Raw genomic sequence first — 12,396 nt, forward strand, 5'->3', positions numbered from 1 at the left:
AGAAGTGAAATTTACATGAACGAAAGTTTTAAAAAAAAACTTCCCACAGCCAAAACTGTGCCAGAAGTTCAAGAACAAGAAGTTCTGTGGATGAGAGTCCGAAACAAACGCCTGTCCTGCTCCACTTCACGGACGATTCTAGATTATATGACACTATATTCAACAACAGCAGCTCGTTCACGCATCATTCGCCCTGACATCACTGCACATGAGCGGTACTTTTCAGTTTCGGTGTTCAATCCGATCAAGTGTTTACATGTTCTATCAATCCGATTAGAAAAGGCTTAAAGAATTTCAATTGGATTTGGCCAAATCATTCCGATTGAAGTGTTTACATGTGACTTTTTTATTCCCACTGTCCGATTACAATCGTATACACAGCTACTGACAGCAAGAGAGAGGAAAATGAGCTTTTAAACACTACATTTCTGTTTCTGGCCCAAGACGAACACTATAAGTGGACGTTAAATGGCGGTCACCTGGATCTCATCCCTCATGAACTGGTGCTGTGTTTCTCTCCTCTGCTTGATGCTCAGCCCTGCGTGATAAACTCCACACGGGATGTCCAGCTTACACAGCGCCGCTGTCACACGCTCAGCCTCTTTCTTTGATGGACAGTACACAATGACTGAGCCTTCAAACTCAAAACCACCCCTAAAGGAGAGAGAAAGAGAGACTAACATTCAAAAATAAATCTGTACTGAGTGTAAAGGGACTCTTATAGGATTCAGAAGATTAGAGTTAAAGTGGAGATGGTAAAACAAAGACCAGTTCTTTAGTAGATTTTGCATTCAATTGTTGCTGTGTTAAACTGCAGGTATTACATTTTCCTGAGTGGGAACCGGACTAAAATAATTTAATTAAATAATTACAAAAGTGTCAATAGCTGAAAGGTTCAATAATACATATAAACTACTTTTCTAGTCGTTCATGATTACTTGGACTATATATATAAAGTCCAAGTATATATTACTCAGTATATATTACTCACAAATAGAAAATTTTAAACTAATACAATATTTTGCAGCTTGAAATAACAAAAAAAAACACATATTCATAAACATTTCAGGTCTAGAAATCGCACTTTTAAAATTGCTGCATATATCCAGATTGAGAGAATCCTGGTACGTAAATAGAATTGGCAGTTGTTGAGGGAACGAATTAAATTAAGTTTCAGCTTACATCTTCATCTCTTAACTCATTTTAAAGCTTGTCTTGTCTTATTTTTATGGGGTTGGGGAAGCCTGATGAGGCCCCCAGGGTCCCGGGCCCCTGGTTGAGAACAGTACATTATTCAATCCTGAGCCAAATTACTTAAAGAAACATTTGCATAGAATTACTCTAAGTTATTTGAAGAATCAGCATGGCCTACCCATTCTTTTTAACCAGAAATCGTTTGAGGTCCTGGATAACGTCACCGGACTTGCGATTGACATCCAGGTAGAGGTTCGGCCGGTCAAACGAGGTGCAGGTGATCATGGGATTGATCAGATGAAGGCTCTTAACGATGTCCTCGCGGATAGACGGACTCGCGGTGGCCGTGAGCGCACAAATAGGAACCTGATTAAAGAATAGCATTTTAGGAATAACATGAATGGATGATCAACATCAATCACTGAGTGAGACTGGTCAATAGCTTTATAATGACAAATCAAAACCAAATATGACTTACACCAGGGAGATTTTTCTTGAGTTTGCCCAGGTCACGATACGCACTTCTGAAATCATGACCCCACTGAGAGATGCAATGAGCCTCGTCTATCGCAACCAGTGATAAACCTACACACACACACACACACACAGAGCAGAGAAGTTCCTCAGTTACGCTGGAGCACTGGATCATTTCAAACATCCTCTGGTCATTTCTTGGTGTTGGACTCACCAGGAGTCGCGTCGAGCTGCACTAGCAGAGGAATATTCCCAGAGCAGAACTCGGGTGTCATGTACACCACTCGGAAATCACCCCTGAAGACCAGACAACGGGAAACAACAATCACTGAATCAGCTTTAGTTTCAGCGTGACATGCCAATTATTTTTAAACAACCTCAAGATTTAATGTTACAAACAATATGAATGTATAAGGGACAATATACAGTTGGTTTTCTGCACTGGTCAAAAAATGTCATGAAATTGGTCATTGGCTCTCGAGGTCATTCCACAGCATCTCTATTAGGTGTCCTTGTGCTGTGTTGGACATTGCTTGTAAACCTCTCATTATGTTATATCATCACTGCTTGTTTTCTTGGTAACACTTTACAATAAGGTTCATTAGTTAACTACATTAGTTAACATTAACTAATAATGAACTGCACTTATACAGCATTTGTTCATCTTTGTTAATGTTAATTTCAACACTGTGAACTAACATGAACAGCTTTATTTTATTATCTAACATTAACAAAGATTAACAAAAACAGTTGTAAATGTATTGCTCATTGTTAGTTCATGTTAGTTAATACATTTACTGATATGTTTAATAAAGGAACCTTATTGTAAAGTGTTACTGTTTTCTTTTATTTACAACAGGTTTTGTATTACTTTTTGGAACTGACGGACCGCAGGCCTTATGCTTATGCAACTCAGTTTTTGAGTGAGAAAAGTTCATAAGTGCATAAGCTCAGGTCAATGATTTGTAGGCAATATTTTGTAGGTCAGTCATTTTTGACCAGGAACACCACAAGAAAAAAAAAAAGTGTCAAAAAATGTGTCATACACTGTGTGAGCAAAGTCGGTACATTTTCGTCCAATGCGATAACATTAACTAACATTTTGAGGAAAGAAGAAAATCCTCTCCGGGTCAAAATGAACAGTGTGTGAGTTAAAGCGATATTTCACCCACAAATAAAAAGAGTCATAATTTTCTCACCCTCTTGTCATTCCAAATCCATAAGACTTTTGTTCATCTTTGAAACACAAATGAAGATTTCTGCCACTCTATTGAAAGTCCATTCCCCAAAACTCTGACACATTAAAAAGTCCTTAAAGAGATCCATATGATCCATATAAAAGTATGAATATGCATATCGAGAAGTTTAATCCAGGCCTTCTGAAGGGAGATTTATATGAAGATGTAACACTGATCAACAGACACATATAGAGCTCATCAAATAAGGTAAACAGAAGCTCAACTGTTCTTTGTTTGGCAAACTTCATTGGTTCGAGCTTTGATGCGCTGTATTTATGCGTGCTGATCAGTGTTTATAGGGGACTATAAACTGTGGTGAAAATCCAGCTTTTAATGTCGTTTATATGTCTGTGCTGTTTTTAATATGCTTTAAGACAAACCATGTTTTCTCCCTATTTTTCTTCTCCCTATTTAAGAAATTTCCAAGGAAAAAAACGTTTAAATATGTCATTTTGGTGATCAAAGGCAAGTTTTAGGGGATAAAATAATAGACTACGGGGGACTTTAAGTCCTGTATAGTACCTGCTTAATAATACATTTTTCACCATTATTAATCTGTTTTTTTAAATGTAGTGTAGCATGTAACATCGCAGGACATGTCAAGTGCATAAGAGTATTTGATGCCAAACAGCCTCTCACCTCTTCACTTCCTCTATTAGGTTTTTGGTCTGAGCAGATCCAAGAAAACAAGCAGGGATGTTTGACATTCTGCAACACAAACACAAAGACGAATGAAAGATTAATAAATGAGACTGATTTATCACAACACACACAATGCTCTTCCCAGAGCTGCCATGGGATTTCTTTTTCTGAAACACTGATTGATGTTGCATCATCTACAGGCTGACCATTCCACTACACGTCCAAACCTGAGCTTTCAACTACAGCCCTGAATGCACATTCAAAAGGTCATAACTCGATGGTAGAGTCGTATGGCGATCTGTCGTCAAGCCTGATGTGATAACGTCACGTACTGCAGCTGAAGCACCTGGTCCTCCATCAGGGCGATGAGAGGGCAAATGACCACGCTGATCTTCTCACAGTACACCGGAGGAAACTGGAAACACAAACTCTTCCCATAACCTGCCAACACAGCGTTTCATGAGCACACATTTGAACACAAACCAAGTCAAGTCAAATTTATTTGCATAGCAGTTTTCACAATACACATTGTTTTTAAAGCAGCCTTACAGAAAATCATTATCTAAATGTTTATAATATTTTAACATCTTCATGTCTAGCAGATTATCTGGGCGATAACATTCGGTTTCACACACAAATGCTTAATAGCTGAAGTCTACTCCTCCTAAATACTTCTCCTGATAGACGCTAATCTCACAACAGAGCCAAGAAATGCAGATCCTGCAGAATGATATCTAACCCTGAACTACAACTAAACTGACACGTGTGTGTTGTAAAGATGTACACTGACTAAACGCCATTAAACCATTCACAAAAATAAACGTGCATAAAGACTAGTACACGATCATTTAGTAAATATCTCACAACTTCAAGGATAAAAAAAAAAAGTTATACCAGTTGCCATGACAACAAGATTATCCCTCCTCTCTGTGAGAACGGACTGAATCACTTTCCACTGAACCCTGAAAAACACGAGCATCATGTGACAGATCACATACTAAACAAACAGTGTGCTGCTAATGCCATTAATAACTGCTTAAGAATTTCATAACATTCATAATCAATTATAAAAAAGACTTGGGTTTCAAAACTCACGGTTTAAAGCTGTGATGTCCAAAGTACGTTTTCAGACATGTAATTTGTTCAGGAACTGGTGGTGAGATGCTTGAATCTGAACAGAAACAAACAAGTTAGTTGAGGTTCAAAACTGCTGCTAGTAAACATTAAATAAAATAACACACTGATAAATCAAAAATATTTGCAAAATCAATATAACTCAATAGAAACTAAAAGTACCGGTATACGTATAAAGGAAACCTGACCATGTGTTATTTAGTGCATCATGCATCATTTACATTTAAATAGATAAAAGCTTTGTTTCTTATATTGATTGTAGATTTTTCTCACAATATTAGGACTGAAACCCCATAAACTGAGCAATATATTCACAGAACATGAATAACATTCACTCTGAACAAGCTGTGTCTTCAGTCAAAGATCACATAACCGTAAAATAAATAACTGTATATTAAGGTCCGAAAAGTCAGAAATTTTCGCATGTGTTGTTTCATATTCGTTATTCGGTGGCTCTGAATTGTCAAAACACCATTCAAAATGCTTGTTACGGATGCGAAAAATGCAGAAAATCGAACCCGATCCTATTTTTTTTTATGACCGATGAAGTTTCGGAGGCAGTGTGTGTAAGCGTGATTGACAAAACATGAGGTCGTATTTATTTTTTAACGTGCGAAAATTCGGACGTGAATTTCGGACTCGGTGTGCAAGGACCTTTACTCTGGGAAGGCCATTCGTGTCATGAAGGACGGTGCATTTACCAGACACCTCTTCCTCATCTTCCTCTACATCCTCGTCATCGTCGTCAGCAGCAGACTGGGGGACACCGGCCGGTTTCTCGTTTAACTTCTCGATGTCATCAGCACACTGACGGACAACAGAAGAGAGACATGACAAGAGTGAGCATCACTGACCTCGCCCTTAGGTCTTGCCAAACCCATAGAGTTTGTGACTATCTTTAATAGTTACTTGGCTCCCTTTAATGGCTCTTTATGGTATATTTGGAGCTTGACAGACTCACTTTAAAGCTACAGAATGTAACTTTTTTTTGGTTAAAAAAAATAACAAAAAGCAGTTATTGAGGAAGTACATAAGCCGTCAGTGCTAAAAAAAAAAAAGTCTTCCTAACTGTTTTGAACACTGATGTCTTATGTAACCGATGGTAATCTTATAAAGATGATTTATCATTTGAGCGGTCAGTTTGAGGTGATTCGTCTTTGCGTGTTTATATCACAAAAGTTGCTTAGACTCTGAACTTGTTGTCATGATGGCGGCTTTTAAATCCAGCTGTATTAATGGCAATCATCTTTGGCCTCTGGGGAATCATCTGGGCCCAGCTGTTCAAAGGAAATCTGATTGGATTTCGGCTATCGGATTCTGATATTTTTTCGGATATATGCCTACTAGGTAGGAGTGTGCGATATTAACAAAAAATTTCTGTGATTTTGTCGATAACGATGATTAGACTTCTAATCTTTTCAACATGTTAATTCGATAAGCCGTCATTACGTTGTGCGTCAAGTTATCACTACGACACACCCCTTACGGCATTGGTCCTGGCTCTTGTTCACACAGGGCGCGTTCCGGGACTGATCCGAGCAATATTACTAGGTCCCCATCCAGGCATCAATCCCGGGACGTGTTTGCGTTCACACAGAAGGCACTCTAGCAATTTCCCGGGATCAACGTCCTGTGTGAAAGGGGCTTTAATGATCACAGTTTTCATCTTAATGGACAAATAAGACAAATGATTCTGCTTGGCGGTATGTGAACACTCACTCCACAGCGATCACCTGAAAACAAACACTTTCACCTTCATCATTTCATCGTCAAACTCCTCGTCCCTCTGCGTGTCATCAGAGCTCTCGGGGGCTGAAGCCTGCTGGGTCTGAAGGGAAACACAACCGTGATGAGGCCTCAGCGAGCGACGCAGGAGAAGCGCAGGAGGGCTGAGTGCGGCGCTCACCTGGAAAGCTAGGATGCACTCCTCCTCCAGCTGCTCCTGCCTGGCCTGGTGCTCCAGCGCCTGCAGCTCGTACTGCGAGAGAGCCGGAGACATCACACACTCCTCGGGAGCTGTGCAAACGCCTGCCGGACCGGCCCTGGTTCTGGCATCGCTGAGGTTGTGGTTTAGAGAAGACTGGTCAGCCGCTTTGATGCCATTCGACAGAACGCATCTTAGGGACGCAAGTGTCTGAGACAGATCCTCCACGAGTCTCTCAGCACTGCAGAATCATACACATCATTTTAACATCATAGTCTTAATAACAATCATGCACAGGGAGAATCATGTACCATGGACTGTGGAATTTATTTTAAATCAAATTTCTGCCTCTGCATTTCAAGCATGGCTCATATCAAGTAAAATTAGTTGCACCCTGAAAATGCCAGTTTTGAAAGAGAGTACTTTAAACGCTCATATCACAGAAATTAAGAAAAATGCTGGATTTGATGCCCAAGGAGAATTCCAGTCATGAGACTTCCTCATCTCACTGAATAAAGACTAGAAGCGTAAGCACACTGTGATCAAGATTCAAGCGTGGATAGTAGGGGTGTGACAATATATCGTGTCACAATATATCGAAATACAAAAATGCAACAATATGCATCGTGGATAGTTCGCCCAAAATGAAAATTATTGTGCGTGAAAAAAATTCAAGTTTACAGAGTTTTAGTGTCAGTTCTACATTAAACTACTATATATAATTTTGAATATAATGATAATAATGCACTGGGGGAATATTTGTGTGGTCTGATAATGCCAAATGTCTGATGTTATCAGTAAAAAATGGCCTATATTATTTTAAGCATCATATACTACAAGATCGGCTCAAAATATCAAATATGTTTGATCTCCTTTGAGTCTGACTGGATGGAATCATAGTCTGATGGTAAAGAAAAAAGTCTGTATGAATTGAATAGATTGAAAGGAACACAATAAGTCAATATGTTCTCTAATATAAATGTCTACAGAGAAAAAAACAAGTTTTCCAAAAAATACACTTCAGAGTTTGAAAATGCAACTTCCAACAGATATCCATGACTTTTAATTCATTTTACAAAACAAGTAGCTTGAATACCTCTGCTCCCATCCACTAGAGTTTGGATATCTTTTACTGTAGCTTCTGATCATATTGCACAAAAGTGATGTTCTTCCTCAGTATTTATGTCTTTTTTTCCAGTGCAAATGTCTAAAGATTTTTAAATCAAGATGCATTTGATGGAGACGCAAAATGACCTAAAAATGAAGTCTTGTTTTAAGCGAAATTGATAAAAATGAAGAGAGTTTATGAGTAAAACAAGAAAAAAATATGTCAATGGGCTCAGACAAATGAATTTAACTCAAAGGAAATTTTTCATAACTCAATGACAGATATTTGTTCTTGTTTTAAGCATAAACTTGCTTAATTTTGACTTCATTTTACATTTGCATCTCAAGCAAATGTATCTTGATTTAAAGAGGTTTAGATATTTGTACTGAGAAAAAGGACAAAAATTTAATTTAATTTTTTGCAATGCATGCAACATTTACTGCCAAATCACTTTAAGACTTTCTGCTCTAATTTAAGAACTTTACCAAGGGCCTTAACTTGTGTGAGGGTGAATTAAGACTTTATAAGACCTTTTTAAAGGGGTCATGACATGGATCTATTTATAATTTCAATATGTTCCTTGAGGTTCCCTTATGATTGGCTAACATCATAGGAAACACAAAAATAAACCGACCTGTCCGTGCAGTCGAGTTCATCTGGAATATGATCAGCCAGATCTTTAAGATCACGAGCAACCTGAAAAACTCTTTGCTTCAAACCAAGCGCTGAAGATCCTGAGCGGCCTACTGGCAAATGAACAGAGCAAGAGCACAGAAAGAGACATAGATATACAGATATTACGTCTAAAGTGCCGGTTACACTGGGCCAAAACATTATCATTATTGCATGCAGGAACATCAGAACATCAGAACATTATCATCATTACATGCAGGAACATCAGAACAGCGCAGCACAACAGAGAAGAACATAAGTGATCTCACCAGACATCATTTCCTGAAGTTTCTGATAAACGAGCAATCCAGCCTATTGGGAAATTAAAGCCAATTATGAGTCTTTATTAGCATCAAGATGTAAAGATCTAATTTTATATGAATATATAAATACTGTTAAGAGTATAATCTGGTGCTGTAAATGGTCACAATTTCTATTTATTTTAATAATCTATTTGTCTATGCGAAAAAATGCTGTTCAAATAATTGTAGACAGTGTTTAGTTTGTCACAACTTTACCCATTTACTCTGGTTTATCAGTACTCACATAAGCATCCGTGGCAGCGTATCTCTTCTGGTCTTCTGTCAGACCGAAGTCGTCCCAGTGACTGCAGCGCACAAGCCTGTCCTTGAAGAGCTGCTTCTTCAACAAGTGCTTCACTAGACCATCCAAACTCCACTTCTCACAACATCTCAGCTGAATAACACACACACACGTCAATACATATCACTCAAAATCAGCAGGAACTTTCATCTTATGCAATACATGATTTTATCATTATGACCTAGTATAAGGTTTTATTTTCTTTACATATTGAGGACAAGGAGCTTCAGTGAATAACATGGTTTGTTATTGTATTTGTTTCATGCTTCACAGCTCTCAACTCTCACTGCTACGATGCTTGGGTTGTTGCAGGGGGCTTTGAATGTTTTAAGTGCATTTCTATGGGGTTGCTAAGGTGTTCTGAGTTGTTGCTAGGTGGTTTCCTACTAGCTCAAGTCAAAAGAGTCAAGTCTCTTGTGATTCTGGTCTGTAGAAATGGCTCGAGTGCCTTCAACACAAGTCTGTGAGATTTAACTGATAACTTGATTCTGATTGGACAATTGTGTCTTCCAGCAGACATATATTTCCAGATATTCAGTTATCTTTCAGTCATCTTATTTGCACTGTTATGCTGCCAGGACAGCAGATGATACCAACTTTGAATTATTCACAAAACTGCCAAATTTTCTATATAGTGTAATCAACATAATCACAACTTGTAATAATTGCTTTGACATGCTCATTGTTTGACTAAATGAACGCATAATGTTCGCCAACTGCATGATTTGTACCATCTTAGTACATTTCTGAAATATGGACATTACTTTGACACAGTCAGAAACTATACATATTTTGAAAAGGGCTGTACAAATAAATGTGAATTGAATTTGTTATTGACTGCAGTGAAAATTACTTCAGCATTAACATAAGTAATATTGTTTTAGTGTTAGCACAATCTTGTTGCTAGGCCAATTTTTACACTGTAATGGAGTGTGATTTTTTCCTTAGCTGAAGCGTCAAGATAAAAAGATCTCATTTTATCTCAAATCAATATTTCATGTCCTTGTATTAGTGTTTCTTTCATATTATCATATGTTTTCATATGTTATAAATATAAAAACTTCACATTTTTACCGCAGTAAGTTAACTGAGTTTGTGTGTACTGCTCTCATTTGTTTCGATATCTCTTCGAGAGAATGCGTGAGACTCAACAGCACAATCATGTTACTGTCAGTACATTATATATTATATATTATATATTATTATCCACTAAATGTAATAAAATCGCAATCATTCTCATGTTCTGGTGATTCCCTAGTTATTTTGTTGTTTTTGACGTTTTAATCAGGCAACTTGTCCAATTGGGCAAATACAATTCTTTCACTGGACATCCACTTGTCTCAAAAAAGCGTTAATGTCGAGCCAAAAACCCCATGATGAAATACATCTATAAATATCAAGACAACGTACCGTCTCATTGGCCAGATCAGAGAGCTCAACAATATTCTTCAATTTTATGTCATAATCAGATAATAACTTCCACTTGTCTCCCTCAATTCCCACTCCAACTTTCATGATGCTCTCGTCCTCCAGAAGCAGCTTCAGGCCGGGAGGAAACCCTGGGCATGATGAGACAGACGTGAGCAGATCCTCAGGTAAAGCCGAACACTGAGCGACAGCTTCTGCCTGAGCTCACCTGACATGGAGGAGATGTGAAACAGAAAGCACTGCTCCTCTGAGGCACACAGCTGCACTACGGCCACTTTCTTCGTCTTCCCTTTGGTGAAGCTGGGCGGCCATTCCAGATCAAATCCCACTGCTGATCCCAACACCAGACCAGACCTGGATATGACACACAAAAGCCAGACATAAGGAGAGAAGGGGAAGGTTACCAGATTTGTGTGGGTCAAATCTACACAGGACTGAATGAACAGCCCAGAACCTTCAGCATTACGCAAACATTTTTAATGAAAGCAAGCAGAAAAACATGTACATTCACAATGGAAATGTTCATGACTTTTTTCCTTTTTTTTTTTTTTTTGCATTATGGTAAGAAGAATTTAAAAAAAAACAACTGTGGAACTCTATCAATATTTGTAGTTCAAATATAAAATTGCAAGGAATGAGGAGGCCAGAAGCGAGGAGGCGAGGAATGAGGAGCGATGAGGCAAGGAGCAAGGAGGTGAGGAATGAGGAGGCCAGAAGCGAGGAGGCGAGGAATGAGGAGCGATGAGGCAAGGAGCAAGGAGGTGAGGAATGAGGAGGCCAGGAGCGAGGAGGCGAGTTATTTTTTTTAGCGAGTTGAAAATTCAGCTTTGCATCACCGAAATAAATGATAATTTAAAGTATAATAAATTGAAAACCAATTATTTTAAATTGTAATAATATATCACAATATTACAATTTTTTCTGTATTTTTGATCAAATAAATGCAGGCTTGATGAGCAGAAGAAACTTCTTTCAAAAACATTAAAAATAGTAATGTGTCCAAACTTTTGGCCTGTACTGTACGGTAATTAAACTAAACTAAACTAAACCTGTTCTATCTCCATACAGCAAATATTCTCTGGCTCTGTGGGCATTATTGCCCGACTCCAGGTCGAAATGAACACCGCTACTGAGAGTTTCTGTTCTGATATTATCATTCCGTGAGATGAGATTGTCCTGACTATGAGCGCGAGCTCGTGAGGCCCCGCCCCCTGTGCCGGCGGCAGCAGCTCATTTGCATTTAAAGGGGGACACACAAAAACAGCACGTTTTTCTGAGCGCCAAAAAATGACAATTTAAACATGCTGTAAAAATTTTCTGTGGGGTATTTTGAGCTAAAACTTCACATACACACTCTGGGGACATCAGAGACTTATTTTACATCTTGTGAAAAGGGGCAGAGTTACATGTGACTTTATTCCCACTGTGCCACTAGTCCGTCTGCAATCGGATTATTAGGGTACATGTAAACAGAACACAGCAAGTTTCTTGTCCCATTTGATTTTCATAGTATTTTTTACATACTATGGACAGGACAGGACCAGAAACTGTTTGGTTACCCATATTCTTCAAAATATCATCTTTTGTGTTCAACAGAGCGAAGAAACTCACACAGGTTTGGAGCAACTTGAGGGTGAGTAAATGATGACAGAATTAAAATTTTGGGTGAACTTTCCCTTTAAAGAAGAAATCATTTGTAGTGCATCTTAATTGTTCTGAAAATGCAACAATAAAGTTGTAAAGTTCATCCAAATATATTACCTCAAATCTTCTGATAAAAATGAGCAGTCGTGTCTTTCCTGGCTGTATATGACCGTCCCACCAAACTCCAGATAAGGAAGATAATCCTCCAGAATATTCTTTTTATAGCTTCCTGATGTCTGCAGAAACACACAATAAGCCCATTCAGACCAAATCTGAGGCAGTAAATGTACTGCAAGCGCATGACAACCAAAGAGTCCATGTTCACGGCAGCGCTG

The 12,396-nt window shown here is 38.4% G+C and overlaps 1 protein-coding gene across 8 annotated transcripts in view; it reads right to left on the bottom strand.

Annotated features, from left to right (window-relative positions):
- Positions 1-12,396, bottom strand: part of wrn (WRN RecQ like helicase) — a 38,042-nt gene that overhangs the window by 24,430 nt on the left and 1,216 nt on the right. For 7 of the 8 annotated variants that reach the window (XM_079862224.1, XM_079862222.1, XM_079862225.1 and 4 more), the window contains exons 3-19: positions 12,179-12,297; positions 10,626-10,771; positions 10,400-10,548; positions 8,933-9,082; positions 8,656-8,698; positions 8,349-8,460; positions 6,589-6,847; positions 6,436-6,510; positions 5,384-5,489; positions 4,644-4,719; positions 4,443-4,510; positions 3,881-3,989; positions 3,546-3,614; positions 1,883-1,965; positions 1,673-1,779; positions 1,373-1,560; positions 480-654 (exon numbers count right to left, since the gene is read on the bottom strand). In XM_079862224.1, the coding sequence (XP_079718350.1) occupies positions 480-654; positions 1,373-1,560; positions 1,673-1,779; positions 1,883-1,965; positions 3,546-3,614; positions 3,881-3,989; positions 4,443-4,510; positions 4,644-4,719; positions 5,384-5,489; positions 6,436-6,510; positions 6,589-6,847; positions 8,349-8,460; positions 8,656-8,698; positions 8,933-9,082; positions 10,400-10,548; positions 10,626-10,771; positions 12,179-12,297 (2,034 nt within the window). The remainder of the gene's footprint in view (positions 1-479; positions 655-1,372; positions 1,561-1,672; positions 1,780-1,882; positions 1,966-3,545; positions 3,615-3,880; positions 3,990-4,442; positions 4,511-4,643; positions 4,720-5,383; positions 5,490-6,435; positions 6,511-6,588; positions 6,848-8,348; positions 8,461-8,655; positions 8,699-8,932; positions 9,083-10,399; positions 10,549-10,625; positions 10,772-12,178; positions 12,298-12,396) is intronic. The other variant, XM_079862219.1, reaches the window with a different exon arrangement.

The sequence above is a fragment of the Squalius cephalus genome, assembly GCF_949319135.1.
Source record: "Squalius cephalus genome assembly, chromosome: 24".
Taxonomy (NCBI): domain Eukaryota; kingdom Metazoa; phylum Chordata; class Actinopteri; order Cypriniformes; family Leuciscidae; genus Squalius; species Squalius cephalus.